This window comes from Juglans regia, chromosome 15 (genome assembly GCF_001411555.2).
Source record: "Juglans regia cultivar Chandler chromosome 15, Walnut 2.0, whole genome shotgun sequence".
Classification (NCBI taxonomy): domain Eukaryota; kingdom Viridiplantae; phylum Streptophyta; class Magnoliopsida; order Fagales; family Juglandaceae; genus Juglans; species Juglans regia.
In genome coordinates this window covers 12,937,656-12,957,196 of record NC_049915.1, presented here as the reverse complement: position 1 = coordinate 12,957,196, position 19,541 = coordinate 12,937,656, and the positions used below count along the sequence as shown (strand labels likewise).

General features: G+C 37.3%; 1 protein-coding gene and 1 non-coding gene across 2 annotated transcripts; both read right to left on the bottom strand.

Moving 5' to 3' along the window:
- Nucleotides 1-603: 603 nt before the first annotated feature.
- Nucleotides 604-18,032, bottom strand: LOC108989027 (eukaryotic translation initiation factor 3 subunit I-like). Its single transcript, XM_018962469.2, has 8 exons — nucleotides 17,714-18,032; nucleotides 17,375-17,590; nucleotides 15,169-15,296; nucleotides 14,816-14,935; nucleotides 14,609-14,698; nucleotides 2,225-2,311; nucleotides 2,060-2,139; nucleotides 604-914 (listed from the first exon to the last, which is right to left on the bottom strand). Exons 1-8 carry the CDS (start codon nucleotides 17,895-17,897, stop codon nucleotides 839-841), a joined length of 981 nt encoding a protein of 326 aa, XP_018818014.1. The 5' UTR covers nucleotides 17,898-18,032; the 3' UTR covers nucleotides 604-838.
- Nucleotides 11,576-11,704, bottom strand: LOC118344773. The gene has a single exon (XR_004798522.1). It is a non-coding gene; the product is annotated as a small nucleolar RNA snoR135 (small nucleolar RNA).
- Nucleotides 18,033-19,541: the final 1,509 nt, after the last annotated feature.

The following is a 19,541-nucleotide window of genomic DNA, read 5'->3' as shown; positions in this document are numbered from 1 at the left end:
TCCATCGTCCTGCTTCTACCCTTTTAATTAATCTTCCAAACACAAATGTGTATTGTTTTGTGTGAAATGGACATGCGAGGTTCCTTCAGAGACGCTTGCCAGTAGCTTTAGAAAGGTCCTTGGGGGATGTGAGGCCTGAGGAAGCTAATGGGATTGTGGGTTAGATGGGGAGTTTATTGCGTGGGAGAGGTGCAGAAGACGTGGCTCGAGCTGCACTTTTCCTGGCTAGTGGGGGATGCTGGATTCATCGCGGCAACATAAACTTGTTCTTGATATCATATTCAAACACCAATACGAAGAAAGAGTAATGCTACTCATCATTTCAATTCTCATCATCATCTGATGATGTGACATTAGATAATTTGAGGCTATTTATTATATTTTCACTTATGAGCCTATCATCTAATACCACATCATAGGATGAAGAGAAAATGGATGATAAATAGATTTACTCCATATCTAATAGTACTTACTCTTCTTTACCACCTTTTATTACCTAATTAGAGACAAAAAGGCACAAATTTTATCTCATGCTATGAGCTTCCATCATCTTCGCCTACTAATTCTGACCCACAATTATTCAATGGACAGACAAGAAGGCAGTAGTTACAAGTGGCATTCATGATATATTGACATCGATCGGTTATGCTTTTTATAGATCTCAAGAGGTTTACATATTTTCTTGAACCTATTTTAAACACTCACATAGCCCAATCTAGTACCTTAAAACACTCCCTACAAAAATAATTGACCAGAACAAATAACGAGCAACAAAAATAGTTGTTCGTTTTCAATAAGCTCCGAAGCTCCATTCTAATAAACTTAATAAGCTCAAAATCTAGATCTTGATGTTGAAGTAATCCGAGTCAAAGTGATGCAATCGTACATAACCATCTTCACCACCGCTTGAGAAACTATTGGGACCAAAAAATATATATATCAATTAGGCAAGAACGAAATAATTAAAATTGCAAGTCCAGAAATCATGTAATTTATTTTGAACTACTACATGATTCCGGCACATAAGAAAATGTTGATCTAAACAGATTATAAAGAGCTGTAAGTGTAGACTAATAAAAGAAACTACTATCAGGACAAACAGAATACGCCTTGATTTAAAAGTGAGCAATTGCATACAGCTGATTTCAATGAACAATCACAAAATAAAGCAGCAAAATGGGGGAAAGAGGGGGAAGCCATTAAGAAACTGAAGTGCATGAAAGACTCAATAGGTGGATGCATGCCATTTCTCATATAAATGAAGCTGAGAATAATGATTTAATTCCAATTCCTTCACTAGGTAGCCAAAACTACCATCCACTAGTACTATCTCTTCCATTGATGTTGCCAGCAAAACCACCAACAAAACCATTAACGACTTCAATTAGCCTCCACCAGCCTATGTTACCCCGTTAAGACCTTATACAGGCTAATATTTGTCTAAATAACTCTGGCTCCCTAGTTAGGTGTTTCCTCTTGTATACATCCAGTGTACTTGGCTACGCCTATTGATATTAATAAATTTTTATTTATCAAAAAAAATATTTTTCTAAATAACCAAATTCATCAAACATTATCATAAGTTTGTACACAAATATCCCTGCATCTAAACAAATATTTACAGTAAACAAAAAAAAAAATTTGGTCCTATTTCATTAAATAATGTTTCTATCAGGTCCAAATCTTCCAAATGCAGTTGCCCTTTCCAAAAAAAGAAAAAAAAAGAAATCTTCTAAATGCAGTAATGTCACACTTCAAACTCAGCCACTTTCAATCTACTCCATGCGTCTTTAGCAATTAAAACCGAGATAATGAAATTAGTCACATACAAGTTATATAATTTTTTTGATAGGTACATACAAGTGATATAATACTTCAAACAGTTATAAATCTCTAATTAATGTTCAAAAAAGAGCTTAGCAAGTAAATTGAAAAACTTTACTAGCGTTTATATGGTGAATGGTTTAGGATGCACATCCTTTTCTGGGTCAAGGGCATGACAAGGACCAATTGCTGAACAATTTAGGACAAATTGCTGAAGAAAACAAAGAAGCTATACCTTTTCCCATCTGGGTTGAAAGCCAATGCATTTATTGGTCCAAAATGTCCTTTCACACCTCCAATTTCTTCTTGAAGAATCTAAGCAAATCAAAATGAGACATCACATACTGATGAAACTAAAATAGCCACAGACAGACCTATGTTTTACTGAAGAATGATTTACCTTGTCAAAGAATTTGGCCTCAAATTTCCCAGCACGATGATCAGTCGTCGTGACATGTGATGCATCTTGACCACCTCCAAGAACCACCTAGAAAGTACAAAAAACGTTTGAGTTGATCAAATGATATATATACCTAAATTAAAAAAAAAAGATAGGTGAACTTTTAAGTCGGTGGAACTCAAGACTTTAAATTGAAATTTCAACATTAGGTTGCCTATTTCGACAAGGGTTGCTAATTGGGACAGAAAAGCAAGTAAAAATGCTGCATATACCCTGTCAGAGTTGTTTAAGACTTTAAATTGAAATTTCAATGTTAGGTTGCCTATTTTGACAAGAAGGGTCGTTAATTGAGTCGGAAAAGCATGTAAAAATGCTGGCATATAACCTGTCAGAGATGTTTTCCCATAAGGGGCATTTTGTCAATTTACATAACTTCCATCAGAATTAATGGCTATTTTGGATGGAGGGGCAAACTGAACTGATATTTCACGTAAGGATTCAAGTTGCAATGAGTAGAAGTGTCATTCATCCCAAGAAACATAAATGAATCAAGCACAATGAATGCCTAAATTGTGTAACTTATAATTGATATATCTTTTGCCCATAGAATTAAATTTGTCTTCCATAATTGCTTAAGTAATTGATGCTTCAAAGCTGGAAAACATTTTGACACTGATGGTAAAGTTCCCTTTCCTCACCCCTCCCAACATCGCACAAAAGTAAACTCTTTATATGCGTGTGTGCAGTTGCCTTGAACCATGACAACAACCTACACTAGGTTAATGAACTCATAACCCCTATACAATCAAGTGACAAAGAGACTTCACCTCAGAGTACCATAAACTCATTTCCATCTGCACAGTTAAAGGCAAAATTTTATTGGCCCCAAAATTCAAAATCTCTCGAGAGTTTAATCTTTAGAGCTATCTTAAAGTGCCATAAAACCAGTTCCATTACCCAAATGACATGATTTAAACCTATGGTCAAAGTTCAACATTTTATTTTCAAACCTCCCTAGAACTAAATAATGACAGGTTCAGTCATAGGCTCTCTATCAGCCTAAGATATTCATATACACTGTAAAAAATTGTAGTCATATATATTGGTTCTCAGTCAATGTCAAAGTGACATCGAACCCAGTAATATCAAGCCCAATCAAATCTGCAAGGAGAGTCTCCTTTCAATTTCTACCAGTCGGTCTCGAAGCACAGAATTGCAAATGATACACTCCCATGTGAGCATAGCAACTGATAATGCACATCTAAGCCTAAGAGCACATAGTGTTGAAGGATAAAATCTCTGTGAGCCTGCAAAGATAAAAGCTGGAGAGGAAATGAAGCGAGAATCTTCTTGGGACTCACTTGGTACAACAAAGAGAAGTTTGTTTCACGTGGTACAACAAAGAGAAGTTTGTAGATATTCTAGTATTAGTACTTGAATGACAAAGTAGTCTTGGAAGAATGAGTAGTATGGATCAACAACTGTGAGAACAGCTTCCAGAAGTTGAATAAGAGGCTTGTGACCGCAGCAGTCCTCACAACACCCACAAGTACTAACAGATTTTCTTATTTACAAATGATTGTGTATGAAGTCTATCACAAATGACTGGGTTGTGTATGATCGTACTTTTATTTCTTTCATATAACTGAAACGCTTCTGTATAGAAAACTGTTGGATTACTCCAGTGTAGAGCTTATTCATAAATAGCCCATTTGATTTAACGAGGGCCTCTGTGCACCTCCGGAATTAGTCGGGATGCTGATCTTGGACACCCAGTGCCAATAAAATAAATAAATATCCCATTCGATAAATCCCCATATTATGAAAATTGTGAATGTAAATGAATTGGAAGTATGCTTCTGCATATGATGATCTGTATATGTAATGAGTATATATGTTAATGATGACCAAAAATAAGTAAAAGGGAAAAAAAGAAATGAAAGAGGAGAAAAAGGTAAGAAAGGAAACTGACTGACTATTTGACTGAATGCAAGTAGGCTAAGCAGTGTTATTAAAAGCGCTGGGTGCACGTAGGCGGCGAGGTGCAAATGCTGTCTAGAGCCTATGTGTGCGTCTGATTGAAGAATAGTGCATATTTTTAAAATTAATGTATAACAAAAAACCCACAAAATACAATAAAGAAGGTTTAAAAAAGCAATATGGTAATATATTTAGCCTATTAACTCAATTTATTAAAGTAATTCAACGTGAAAATGACAAAATCAACAAAGTGCATAGATTTAGAAAATTTTGGTCAAACACCTTTGTTACACCTTTGTTCTTTTTTGTAGGTAAATGATTATATTATATTAATACAACTAGGGTTAGCCCAAGTACACAAGGGGTATACAAGAGATAACACCTATTTAAGATATGGGGCACTTAGGTTTAAGATCCTATAAAAATTTTCAAGAATTAACCACATGTATGACTTGTGAGTTAATTTTTTTTCTTTTTACTCTTATGAGTTAATTAAAAAGAGGAAACTTCGTTGATTTTTTGTCCATCACGAGGCAGCTTCACAGATTGATTGCCACATGTCAACCTTTTTTTATAAGTATAAATAAAGAAAGATGGAAATAATTGATTGCCACGTGTCAACTTTAATTTTTTAAAATAATAATAAATAAACTTTTTATAATAAAAACATATTTTTAAAAAGTAAAAAAAAACCAGAAAGGCCACCATGGTTGATTGCCTTTCAATATCATATACATTTTTTTTTTTTGATAAATTCCAATATCATATACATTTTTTTTTTTGATTGCCCCATGATGTCCGCAGCCACGTGATGGACAAGCTTTACTTAAACATAACATTTTATGTAATTCTCTTGTGCTTTACTGGGGGACATGGGGGAAGATGGTGTTCTAATGAGGTGGGTGGGCCTTATGGTGTGGGGCTTTGGAAGCATATAAGAAGAGGTTGGGACACATATGCAACAAATACCCGCTTTAATGTGGGTAACGGATTGAAGGTCAAATTTTGACATGATGTATGGCAGGGCGATAGGACGCTCAAGGAAGTTTATCCACAAGTTTAGGGCTTAGCAAGAATGAAAGAAGCCTCGATTGTGGATCTATTAATCATCTCCAATGGTCTTCCCCAATGGAATGTTACATTCCTTCAAGATGCACAAGATTGGAAAATTGAAGTTTTTTCGGCGTTCTTTGACCATGTGTACTCCACCTGGTTGTTGGGGGAAGGTGAAGACAAGATATTTTAGTGCCCCTCTAGGAAAGGGATATTCACAGTCCAATCCTTCTACCACACCACGACCACGACCACGCACAACACAAATACATTTCCAATGAAGAGCATTTGGAAGACAAAGGCACCGCTAAACGCAGCATTTTTTGTATGAACAACTTCTTTGGGAAAGATTCTCACTCTAGACAACTTGCGTAAACGTAGAATCATAGTCATGGGTTGGTGTTTATGTGCAAGAAGAGCGGAGAGTTCGTTGACCATTTACTACTTCATTGTGAAATTACCATGACTTTGTGGAATGAAGATTTTGCTCGTTTGGGATTAGCTTGGGTGATACCGAGAAGAGTAAGTGACCTCTTAGCTTCTTGGTGAGGCATTCAGGGCAACTCTTAAATTGCATCCATATAGATGGTACCAATATGCCTATGGTGCTGCATTTGGAGAGAGAGGGATGATAGAAGCTTTGAAGACCAAGAGTGGTCAATGGAAGAGCTTAGAACTTTTTTTTCAATACTTTACTCCAATGGTCGATTGTAATTGATTTTCACGGAATGACTTTCCATGATTTCCTTGTATCACTAAACTAGCACGCTTAGGCATTGCTCTTGTATGTGTCTCGTATACTTTTTTTTTTTTTTTTATAAGTAATAAAAGATTTTATTCCCAAGAAATAGGCATAAGCCCAAGTACACAGGACATATACAAAGGAAATACCTACTACTTTCCAAAAACGAAAGGAAAACTAAAACAGATCATGGAAACTATCTTCCATTACAAAAGATTTAGCCCACAAACTCAAAGTACTAAAGAAAAAATCCCCAAGTTCTCCCAATGAAAACATTCTGTCTTCGAAGTATCTCCTATTCCTTTCAAGCCATATGCACCACATGAGACAAGAAGGAATCATCTACCAAACACAAACCGCATTCTTGCAACCTACGAATAAATCCACCACTTCCTTGGGCATTACCCAAAGTAAACCAGTCCGATTCAAAACCTCATTCCACAAGAACCCGACCACTTCACAATGAAGAGGTGATTAATAGATTCTCCATCCTTCTTGCACATGACACACCAATCAGCAATGTACGTACCTCTCCTTCTAAGATTTTTAGTTGTCAACACTTTGCCCAAGGATACCACCCAACAGAGAGAAGCAACCTTGGAAGGAACTTTCACTTTCCATATGTTTTTCCAGGGAAATTCAAAACTCCTGTGACTGGTTAATATTCTGTAAAAAGAGGAGACTGAGAACTTAGAATTTCTTGCAAGAATCCACAGCATGTTGTCCTCCCTACCTAGCATCAACTTTCAACTGTAAAGTCTTTCCAGAAAAGCCTTAACATCATCCACTTCCCAATCATTAACATCCCTGATAAAGATACATTCCACTTAATATTATTGTCAGTGCAACAGAAAGATTTTCCCTACAGCTGCATTTTGATCCCTTGCAATTATGAAAAGAGAGGGAAAGTCCAGCTCAAGTGAAGAATCCCCACACCACAAGTCATGCCAAAAAAGTATCCTCTTCCCATCTCCCACCTTCAATCTAATATGATTTGAAAAAACCCCCCATCCTTTTCTAATGAACTTCCACAAACTCACCCCGTACGCACCACTAGTATCTTTAGAACACCAACCTCACACAAAGTACCATATTTTACATCAATAACATTTTTCCAAAAGGCATTACTTTCCAAGTGGTATCTCCAAAGCCATTTCCCAAGTAATGCTCTATTAAACACTCTTAAATTTTTTATCCCCAACCCACCAAAATCAATCGGTTGACAAACCTTTTTCCAACTAACCAAATGGAACTTTTTTTTTCAACTCCTTTACCACCCTATAAAAAATTTCGAAATAAACTCTCAATTCTTCTTTCAACCCTTGCCGGCAATGGAAAAAGAGATAAGAAATAAGTGGAAAGGTTAGACAAAGTACTTTTTATTAGAGTTAATCTTCCCCCCTTAGACAAGTAGATCATTTCCAACCAGCTAACCTCCTTTCCATTTTCTCAATCACCCCATCCCAAATATTAACAGATTTAAAAGAAGGCCCCAAAGGAAGCCCAAGGTACCTCATAGGGAGTGAAGAAATTCTGCACCCCAGAATATTTGCCAAGTCTGAAATATTCTGAACAGAACCCACAGGAACGACTTCACATTTTGATAAATTAACTCTCAACCCCGAAACAGCTTCAAAACATAGCAAAGTGCTCTTAAAACACGTAGATTGTCAGAATCAAGCTCACTAAAAATCAAAGTATCATCAGCAAATAATAGTGTGAGACCTTTAAACTACTCTGTACCTCATTACCCACCACAAAGCTGGACAGAAAATTACCATCCACGGCCTTCTCCATCATTCTACTCAAGGCATCCATAATCATAACAAAAAGAAAGGGGGAAATGGATTCACCTTGCCTCAAACCATGGGAGCTACTAAAGAAACCAACCGTTTCTCCATTCACCAAAATAGAAAATTTCGAAGTCGACACGCAATGCTTCATCCATGAACACCATTTATCACCAAAACCATATCTCCTCAGCAAATAATCAAGGAAATCCCAGCACACATGGTCATAAGCCTTTTCCATGTCCAATTTGATTTAAATACCAGCTTTCTCCATTTTAATTCTACTCTCCAAGCATTCATTTGCAATTAAAACAGTCTAAATCTGTCTTACCCTCACAAAGGCATTTTGTGATTTTAAAATTATCCTCTCCATCACCCTGCTCAAATGGTTCGCCAACACCTTAGAAATGATTTTATACACTCCATTCACCAAACTAGTAGGCCAAAATCTCTCATCTCCACAGCCCCTACCTTTTTCAGAATAAGTGAAATGAAAGTCGCATTTAGGCCCCGTTTGGATTCAGAGATGAGTTGAGATGGTTTTAGATGAGTTGAATAAAATATTGTTAGAAGATTATTTTTAATATTATTATTGTTTTGGGATTTGAAAAAGTTGAATTGTTTATTATATTTTGTATAGGAATTAGAGAAAGTTGTAATGATGAGATGAGTTTCGAATCCAAACGGGGCCCTTTAAAACTCTTCTCAAACCTCATATACAAATGAAACTCAGCAAACACCTTCAGAATATCTTCTCTAACTATGTCCCAGCATGCTTGAAAAAATGCCAGAGACAACCCATCTGGACCCATTTTATCCATACCTTTAACCACATTAAGTACTTCTTCTTCTTCAAACACTCTCCAACCAATCAGCTTCGAACTGATCTATAGAGTCAAAACCAAGTCTGTCCAGTTTTGGTCTCCAAGAAATCCTTCTGAAAACAGCTACTCATAAAAATTCACTATGTAAACCTTAATGTCTTCATGATCCGTGATAAGCCTGTGCCCATCTCGAAGAACCTCAATCACATTATTTCTTCTATGAGTTCGCCATTTGATGAAAGAATTTAGTGCACTTATCTCTTTCCTTCAACCACAGCACCCTAGATTTTTGCCTCCATGAAATTTCCTCCATTGACACAATATTTTCCAGTTCGGAAACCGCCCCTATTTTTCTAATTTTGTCCTCCCTCGATATCACCCCTCGCATCTACTTCTCATCCAAACCTCTCAACTCTTCCAAAAGATGCTTCCTCTTGCTATCCAAATTCTCAAACTCCTCTTTATATCTTTCTTAAGAGATATCAATTTTCCAGCCAAGACATAACTCGGCGTGACAGAAAAATTATATGAATTCCACCAACTTCTCACCCTGTCCACGAATCCCTCATCCTTCAGCTACATGTTTTCAAATTTAAAATACCTTCTCCCACCCTCAATTCCACCACAATCCAACATGGTAGGATAATGATCAGAACACAATCTCAGCAATAATTTCTGATTCAAACCAGAAAAATGAGCCTCCCAAGAAGGCGAAACCAGAAACCTATCCAGCCTTGAAAATGACCTACGATTATACCAAGGATAATCTCCTCCCACCAAAGGTAAATCAATCAGATTTAAATCAAAAATTAAATCTGAAAAAGTAGGCATTGTATGTGAAAAATATGATTCTCCCGATCTCTCACTAGGGAATCGAGTTAGATTAAAATCCCCACCAAAATACCAAGGTAAATTCCACCAACCACATACACCCGACATTTCATCCCATAACAAACTCCTACTACTATCCACATTAGGGCCCTACACTCCAGCAAACGCCCATTCAAACCCATCCTCAATATTCTTAAAATGACATGCCACCAAGAATTCCCCCACAAAATGATCCCTCAACTCCAGCACCCTCCTATTCCACATTATTATAATTCCACCCGAAGCCCCATTAGACACCAACTCTACCCAACCCACACTACTACAATTCCACAAACTCTGAACAATAGCTTGATTCACAACTTTCAGTTTAGTTTCTTGAAGGCAAATCACATCCACCCTCCATTTTCTAAACCACTTTTTCACCCGAAGACGCTTTTAAAGGTCATTAAGACCCCTTAAATTCCAAGAAATAATCTTTCGCTTCATCAGGAATCTATCACAGCCTTTTCTTTTCCCTTATTCCTAACTACGCTTCTTCCCTTCCCATCATAGTTTACCGAGCACAACAACCTTTTCAATTCCCTCTCCTTCTTTAAGACAGATCTGGCCAACGAAGGCTGACCAACCTCAATTGCAATCAATAAAGCTCTAAATTGTTCCTCAAAACCATCACAAGACACCCACATGCTCAATCTCATCCACCTTTCTCAACACCCAATCTGAAGATTTTGAATTCCACTCAATATCAGGAAAACAGAACATAGGAACTGGAGAAAATTCCTCTGCTGGATCACATGAAACTCCAAATTCACCCTCCTCATCCTCTGCACAGCAAATAGGACCCCTTTGCATCTCAACAAAATTATTCTCAGAAAAAGTATCTCCATTCTCCAACAAACCAACTACATCAATAGCCTGATTCTCCACCCCCTCATTCACAACAACCTCATCTACCATCTTTACTCCTTCCTCCCTTACTCACCTAAAAGTTTTGAACAGACATAACTTCTTTATTCATGCCCTTCTCCTTACTCGACCCTTCCTGATTCCAATCTAAGACCGAGGGTGAGAGCACAAACTCAGTCTCCAGATCGCTTCCCACCCCCAAGGGCCCTCCTAAACAAGTTTCCTACACCATTGAACCACTCTGTGATGAAGAAACCACACAAAGCTTCGATCTCAGTCTATCATGCAAATTGTTAGATTCCACACTTTTCGAACAATCCCAAGATGACGTCGCCGTCAAGTTTATCATCGTCGGGGAACACCCATCCTGCTCGACTCCCCCTGTCGCTCCTTTCTGTGCAGACAAAACCACCAACGGCGCCATCAAACAACTGAAACTGGCATCGTTCTCCTCTATCGGACCGATAGATCTCGGAACCACCCTCTCCTCCAAGCCCTTCCTTGTCGACAGACACCCGTTCGGATCGCCTCCCTCCATTGCACCCCTCTGGTGACAAACAAACCAGCGTTGCCAACGATGGGTTGGGCCGACGCATCAATTCTCCTCTCGGGCTCGAAAGAATCACGCTGCTATCCTTGGGCCTCCAACAAGCAGATCTCTTTAATGGGCCTCTACCCAGCCCACTACCACAACCTTCCTCACTTGACCCACGCTTCTCCTCATCCAGACTCTCTTTGTTTTCTTGGGCTCCCATCTTTTGGCCCAAACCCATAATAAAACCCAGCCCTCCATCAACCTTATTTAATAAAAATACAATTTTATTCTTCCATCCCATTAATTCAGAACGTAAATGCCAAAGTGTCCCTTCCATTTCTCTTATGTTTTCGAACACCTTGTAACTCCTTCCATCTCCATAATAATCTCACCTGAGTTCTGTCCCCCCCCCCTCCTTCCTCCTACCATTTTCCGGTGAGATAACCTCTTTCATATTCTTGGCACCTCCAAATCTCTCAGAGAATTGCACTGGTTTCATCAATGCTGCCACATTAGAACCTCCACCAGCCTTATCATCACCAACATGTAACGAAGTATCAGCCCTCAAATAGCTACTTGATTGATTTACAACCTGCCCAACCTTGGACGTACCTCAACCAGCATGATATGTCGCAGCAGAAGAGGACCCAACCATTTTTTTTTATAAGATAAAAAGGAGGATAAAAGAGGTGATGTGGGCAAGATGATTGTTGAAAATTTCAATGGTTCAAATGAAATATAACTGCCCACCTTCCCCAGATGAATCTTGCTGGGAAGAGGACCCAACCATTTCTCGTAAGTATCTACAAAACCAGCCCATCCACATCCTCTTCTCCCTTCAGGGATAACTACATTCCTTTACCCGAACCTGTGCCATATTCTTGCATCTTCAGAAACCTACCAGACTGATTATGGCCCTCCTGCAACAAAAAAATTGTCTCTCTCCCCCCCTCCCTTCTAGTCTGATAATCAACCATCTTGACAAGATTCTTGCAACAAACCTATATCTCCTTAGCAAACCAAACCACCATTCCACCAGATAGATATAAAGACAAAGTATGTTTTCTTCCCTTTTCTATCATACAGAACATATTACCTCCCTTTCTCCTAAAAACAAAAACCTTGGATTCTATACGCAAGCTCCTATCCATCGCTTAAAAAACAACTAACAAACAACAGAATACGCCCAATCTAAGGAAGAAGAAACACAACAGGAAGATTAGACATTATATCCAGCAAAAACCTCTAACCAGAGAGAGAAGTTTTTTCCTCCCTTATTACAAGTGTTCTTTACTGGCTGCACTTGGCTTTGTTTGGATGACTGCACTTGGAAAGATTCTTACCCTGCTTTGTCCCATATACTTGGGCTATTGCCTACTCTTTTGATCATTATAAATTTGTTTACCGATAAAAATAAAAAAATAAAAAAAAAAATCTCGTGCTCTACTTTTTTTTTTTTTATGATGGGGGAACCACCCCACAGTAGAGCCCTTAGGACTCACTCGTGGAACCTAAACCCCCAGGAAGACTAGCATAGCAACTCACCGCCAAGGCCTCCCACTTAAATCGCAGTTTGATCCCAAGGGGAATCGAACCTGTGGCATGGGGCTCATGCACACAAGTTCGCCCTATTGATATACATATGTCGTGCATAAGCGCGGCAACGGGTTGAATGAAAAGGCGTGGGTTGCATTTTAGAGTTGAGTGCTAACCTAGACTTCTCCTAACATCATACATCTATTGCCGGACTTTGAAAAACCTATCAAATATATATATATATATATATATATACATATATATGATATTGATTGCCACTCATTAAGAAAATATTTGATAGTCATAATCAAATTAAAGTACATGCTTGAATCAAAATATACCAAAAGGGTCATGACCAAAAACGCTCAAGAATTGTAGGCATTGACTTCTATGCTAACATAAGCAATCAAATGGAATTCCATCTGGAGAGCCAAGTTGGACTATTATATCAAGTTCATCAAAGTATATATACATTACAGATGACATTATGTGGAGATATGGTAAGCAAATGGTCTTCAATATTGTCTAAATACTTCAGAATATTTGTACACATCATTTTCTGGGTTTTGAAGATAATTTTTTTAAAAGCACGCTGTTTCGCACTTTATGCTCACACAAAAAGCCCCAAAAAGTGCACTTTTGTAAAGCACTTTGACCTTGGTGCTTCGCGCTTAAGCACGCTTCTAACAACACTGATGTTAAGGTTTTCTCACTGGGCCATTTGACTACTAAGGATTTACTGTACCAGATGTTGAAGGGCAGATGGCAATGCTAGTAATGGCTCACCCGAATGCACCTAGTTTATTGAGTGATGTCCATTTCTTTTTTACCAAATGCCACCTGAGGTCTTGGGTTGGAGCTATGACCTTTAAGATCACCAACCCTAACGCACATGGTGCAATTGTGTGTTGGCCATCTAAGGTTATCAAAGGATTGCATGTGACGTGTATGAAATAATGTTTAAAGTTATGCGTGTCATTTAAAAGTGAGAAATCTCTTCTATCATGTCGTTTACTGTGTGATGTAATTTCTTAAGTATTTGATACCCTTTTTTATGTTTTAACAGTTGAAGTGACATAAAGTACGATGCTTGGTCCCCAAGCCAGGTTAAGCTCATGTCAACCAAGACCTAGATTACCCTTGTAGAGAGTTTATTATGATGCATTATATAATCTCAAGAGTTTTATGAAAACTGAAATGACTATTAGTTTACAATAACTATCACTATGATGTGTTCCTAATAAAATTTCTAGAGTATATTCTGTATTTATTTAATTCTCTTAAGACCTAACCCATGTAATGTTTATGTTAATATCAACTCTAACCCTAGAGTTAAGGGGTGTTATATACAGGGATAACAGGTTCTCTGAAAAAGCTGCAAAAGCATCAATCAGAATATTTGAGAAAGTTTGTGTAGTAAGAAAGCAGCATCTTAGTTTAAATGATATAGCCAATAGGTCCCACAAACATATGACAGTAATAATATTGCCCAATGCCCAAACTACCCATTATCTTTTATTTTATTAGGTATTTATTTCAGAAAGTTAGCCCAATATAGGAAACTTATAAACTAACGTAAACAAGTTCTATTAAGACGGAAATGAATTTTGAAATCCCAAAAAATAATAAAATCAGGAAGAGTATATCCCGAATATTTTGCTCCTATATGATAAATTGATAACAAATGTTTCTCCCGTGATTCAGTTGATAATCTTTTGGGTCAAATATATGACCTTTGTTTATGTCATCCATTTGTCCATGAAAATTATCATACATAACAATCTGCAGTAATAAAGTACTAGAAAGGGCAAGTTTTGATTCAAAACTTGTCGGAGACAAAAATATGCTGACGTATAACTAATATCCCTAGGTGAAGTGACAACTATCATAAATTATTTCTGAATATGTGCACCTTCATAATGTCAGAACCCAGGTCTTGGGTATCAAAAAAGGAAACAAGAAATATTGATCAGATTTCACAGGATATGTGGGGGGAAGATGCTAACTAGAAACTCAATTGCATGATAGAGAAAAGTTATTCCCACAAACAAAAAAAGTAACATTAAACTTTCAATACATAGTTGCATTCAATCATGCTCGGCTTACATAAATAAAGGTCAATCAAGTCACTTTTGATAAAATAATAAATCATAATGCATAGATGGATGATATCATGAAATTACATACATGATTAAGGAGTGGAGACATTGCAACAGCATTGACTGGACGTTCTGTCACGTATGTCTTGATAAGAGTCAAAGTTCTGATGTCCCACAGCTAAAATATTGCAAGAAACAAATAAAATAAGGAAAAACAATATATAGTAAAACTTCATAAGAGGAAAAAAAAAATCTAAAATATCATCAATAACCCAAAAACAATATTTATCAGTACCTTAGCAGATTTATCAAGAGATCCAGTGAGGAAATGTGAACCATCTGCAGATCTTGACAGTGATGTTATCGTCTTTTTGTGGCCTGATTCCTTGTCCGACTCTTTAAGAAGTTTTCCAGTCTGCATGTTTGATAAAAAGCAAACATAAATCAGTCAATTGACAAACATCAGGGAAGAATTATGAGAAAGATGGAATGCCCAAGAAAAGCATATTAAAAAATAAGTTCCAATTTGAAGAATTCCCAGCTCAACCCAGGAAATCTCCATACAGACAAGAAAGAGTGAAAATCAAAGCATCAGTTAACAATCTCGGTAAAGATATCAATGCAACCATTGATAATACATCCACTTACCTCAGAATCCCATATTCGAACCACGGCATCTTCTCCAGCACTTATGATAGTCTTATTCAGAGGTCCCCAAACAGCTCTATTAATTCTTCCCTGAGGGCCCTTGATGGTGAGCACAGATTCACCCATCTCTGCAAAATGAAATGGCGGATGATTTTAAATTGACATATTAATATTAAAGCTGCCCAAAAGTCTTACAATACAGATACACAGTATTTATTCTCACATCTTTATTCAAAGCAAAGCACCTGAGGAGAAAAGCAGTCAAAATTGAAATACCAAAACTTAAAAACCAGCAACAGAGGGATATGAATAAAAATTATAACGGAATCCAAAGTAAAAAAATTAAGCAATCAGGAAATATCACTGCAAGTTATTAAGGTAAGAAATGAACATCAACAAGACTGGGATTTTGTGTGTAAAAAATTCAAAAATATGTGGGTCAAGTACATCAACAGTACCTCGGTTTGGCATGTATTACCCCAACCCCCCAGGTTAAGCATTCAATCTTATCAATTTGCTGCTTAGGTTTGTCATTTTTTCAATAAGAACCCCACATCAAATTTCCATGAGATTATCACAAAATATGACATTTCGTACGATGTGACTAAAAAATATAAAATAATTTAAAAAGTGCAAATGTATTATAAAAGTCTAAGGTCTCGTTTGGTTACACAAACCATTTCATCTCATCTCATCCCATCTAATCAATACAACTTTCCCAAACTTCCACACAAAATACAATAAACAATTCAACTTTTTCAAATCCCAAAACAAAAATAATATTAAAAAATTATATTCTAACAATATTTTATTCAACTTTCATCTCATTTCATCTGTGTAACCCAACGAGACCTAAATCAATTAAAAAATCAAAAAATAAAATTTCAAAAACTTGAGAAACAGAAAATATCAAACTAAAAAAATGACAAAATAAAAAACCAGGGTGGAAATGCGGCTACTCCTGGCAGAACCAAGCGGGTTGTGCAACCCAGGCGCCATTTTGTCAGGGGTGATATTAGCAATTTTTTTCAGGTTTTGTTTTTCTTTTTTATTTTTTTAGATGAGTATTAGGTTTTTAGATTTTTTTATTTATTATTTTGAGACATTTAACGTTCCACATCAGATTCTTATTGAAAAAAAAAAAAAACAACCTACAAACCGAAAGAGATAATTGATATAATCGAAAACCAGGGAATGAAAAGATAAGCAGGCAAAGCTCAGGGACTGTTTTATGCACGTAATCCAGTAACCTAAAAAGTGCCATGATGTCTAAGAAAAGAAAAATGCTAGTGTGCCCCCTGGGTTTGACTGCTAGTGCATTTTATTGTTTTTTTTTTTTTAATGTTTAAAAAAGTTACCACTAGTAAATTTGTGTGTTTTTTTTTTTTTAATGTTAACAAAAAGAACAAATTGAACTAGCGGTCACACCTAGCGGTAAGAACTAGGCGGCATAGTAGCAAACCCTAAGAAAATGAAAGTAATTGTTAGTCTAAGATATTTCCTTCCTAGACATTACTCAAACATAAAACACTTTTCAATTTTAAATCTTCAACTTTTCATCTAATTATTACCTAATCATTACAATTTACAAATTTCTCAAACTCTCAAACAAAACACAAAAACAATACTACCTTTTCAAATTTCAAAACAAAAATTGCATTCAAACAATTTTTTAACTTTATAATATTTTTATTCAACTTTTTATCTCTAATTTTCCAAAACCCAATAAAACATCTCAACTCATAGTATTTCACTATTATTCACAAATGAACTGAGCTATTCTATGTATCCAAACGGGCCCTAACACTCAGCAAATGCAATTCACCTACACTACACTCTAATATCCTAGGTCCCAAGAAATCTCTAGGAACCAAGCACATAGATTTCTACACAAACTACATCAGGCATAAAAATCTCACCCATTCTACACTGTTATACAAGACATATGTAAATGTACGTACACACCGATTTTATTGGTTAAAGAAATCTACTTTGGCTGGACAGACCGACAACAATTACAGTTGGATACGTTCACCAAAATCCTTTCCAACCATAAGTTCGTGAAGAATCTACAACTCTCAAGTGCAGAAGCTCTGATACATGTACAAAACGGTAGCTATAAATCCATATAACACATAATATATCAGAAAAAAAGGAAATTGTATAGCATATTTATCTAACTTATAAAACAGAAAATTAAGCTTACGGTCACTGGGGTCTCTAGAGATCTGTTTGACGTGAATAGCAGAAGGGGAATCCATGAAAGGATCGGTGGTAATCACGGCGAGCTTATCTCCCACGGCAAAGTCCACAGCCCTAGCCGGAGAACCGAAATTAAATGAGTACAATTGCTCCCCCGTCTGAACATTCCATAGCTTAACACTCTGATCCGCACTACCCGTAATCAGTCTCATAGAATCTCCTATATTTTAAAAACATGCATAAATATTTAGTTTAAAGAAAGAAAAGACAACAGAACTCAATGCAAAAAGAAACCAAAATTATACGAGAAGCGTGAATAAGAAAGACAGAGGGAGTGGCTTGCTTGAGACATCGCAGCACCAAACAGCGCCGTTGTGGCCGCGGTAGGTGCCGAGGCGCTCGCCGTTGTCGGCAAACCAGACGGTGGGTGTGTGGTCCTTGGCACAAGAAAATAATATGTCTCCGTCAAGGTTGTATTTAAGAAATGTCAAAGGCCTTTCATGGCCTTTCATCAAGATGGGTCTCATGGCTGTTCGTTTTCTTCCTTTCACGCAGATCTCGCCGGCTTAGGGAGATAGATCAGGGAAAGCAGCTCAACCCTCAACTAGGGTTTATAAACCAGGCCGGTATATCAATCTATCTCTTCTATACTTACCTATTCTCTTTATCTTTTTTCTATTTATATTCTCTATAATAAACGTAGGGGTCTTGCCATATTCTTGGCACACTTTTTTCTTTTTTAAGGTCAAATTCTCATCTTCATTTCATTAAACCAAGAATGAAATATAGAAATACATGATGAGATCTCCTCCAAATTCTTGACACTTTGAAGTAACATGAAAAACCTAACACTTGGCAAACCTTTGAAGTAACATTTTAGCTTCATTCATGAACATTCTTGGCACTTTGAATGGACGGAAATTGGAATTGTCTTCTCATACGTTGCCTAGGATTAATTTGATGACTCTTTTAGTAATTTTGCTCTTGAAATAGACGAGATTGCCCTCTAGGTTCTATGTAAGTGTAGCTAATCTGGTGTCGATTTTGGTAAATCCTCGCCGAACGAAATCCCTCTATGATTTCACCAAATTTCGACCCTCTAATTAACTGAACTCACTCATCCACTCCTCAGTCTTACTGTTTATACATTGGGTGTTCAAATTGGCTTTGTTCCTCGTACTTTCAGCTCGCGTATGATCTAGCAGTCCTTCAAAGGGACCAGCCGATGGCTAGGACCGTGGGATGAGCATCTCTTCTAAGGGACCAGTCGATGGTTGGTTGTCCGTCTTTGCAAGCCTCCTTACCATGTTCAGCTTCCTTTTTTTTTTTTTTTTTTGAAAATTCATACTTCATTCAATTCATCAAATAAAGTTAGTGCTACAAGAGGGAATACAGTCTACATCTAAAGAAGAAGTAGGGTTAACAAGTGCATTCCTGGCAAGCACGTGGGCTACCTTGTTTCCCTCTCTACGTATATGGATTGCTGGCCAACTTTCAAGAGTGCTAAGCTGGCCCTTTATATCATCAATAATCATCCCAGTTGAAGTTTTTGCCCCTTCCATTGATAGCTTGAATTACTTGAAGGGAATTCCCTTCCAGGATGATCTTGGTGAGGCCTAGGTGGTTGCCAAGCCGGGAGGCTTCCAAAGCACCTATTGCTTCAGGATAAAGTGATCTGTTTAGTCTTGAAGATGCCACCACTAGCCCTGAATGATCTCTCACTATGATCTCGATCCCCACTTTACATTTCATTTTATCGATGGCAGCATCCCAGTTGATCATGTAGGTGTGGGGAGGGGGTGGGGACCAGGTATCATTTTGTTGTTGCAGCCTTTGGTGTTTTGTTGAAGTTTGAGTTAGCATATTCCTCATGTCCCTTAAGGTAGATTTAGCCAATTCTACTATAGAATTGGGGTCCTTAAAGTCCTGTTTGAACACAAAAAAGTTTCTTCTAAACCATATTCTTTTGGCTACCACAGCTAACTCCTCCACTAGATCCTGCTGGCCATTTGTGTCGTGTGAGACCATAAGATTATGAATAGAGTGCCAATTGGAATTTAACTTCTGGAGTTGTCGGGAGCAATTGTGCTAGACGTCTTGGGCAGCAGGACAGGACCATAAGGCATGGAGGACTATCTCTTCATCTTGCAAACATATGGGATAGAGAGGCT

Coding starts and splice junctions, on each gene's coding strand:
- LOC108989027 (XM_018962469.2), bottom strand. CDS start 17,897: ATGAGACCCATCTTGATGAAAGGCCATGAAAGGCCTTTGACATTTCTT. Junction 15,297..17,374: donor CTCTAGAGACCCCAGTGACC/GTAAGCTTAATT, acceptor TTCATTTTGCAG/AGATGGGTGAATCTGTGCTC. Junction 14,699..14,815: donor CTCTTGATAAATCTGCTAAG/GTACTGATAAAT, acceptor GCAATATTTTAG/CTGTGGGACATCAGAACTTT.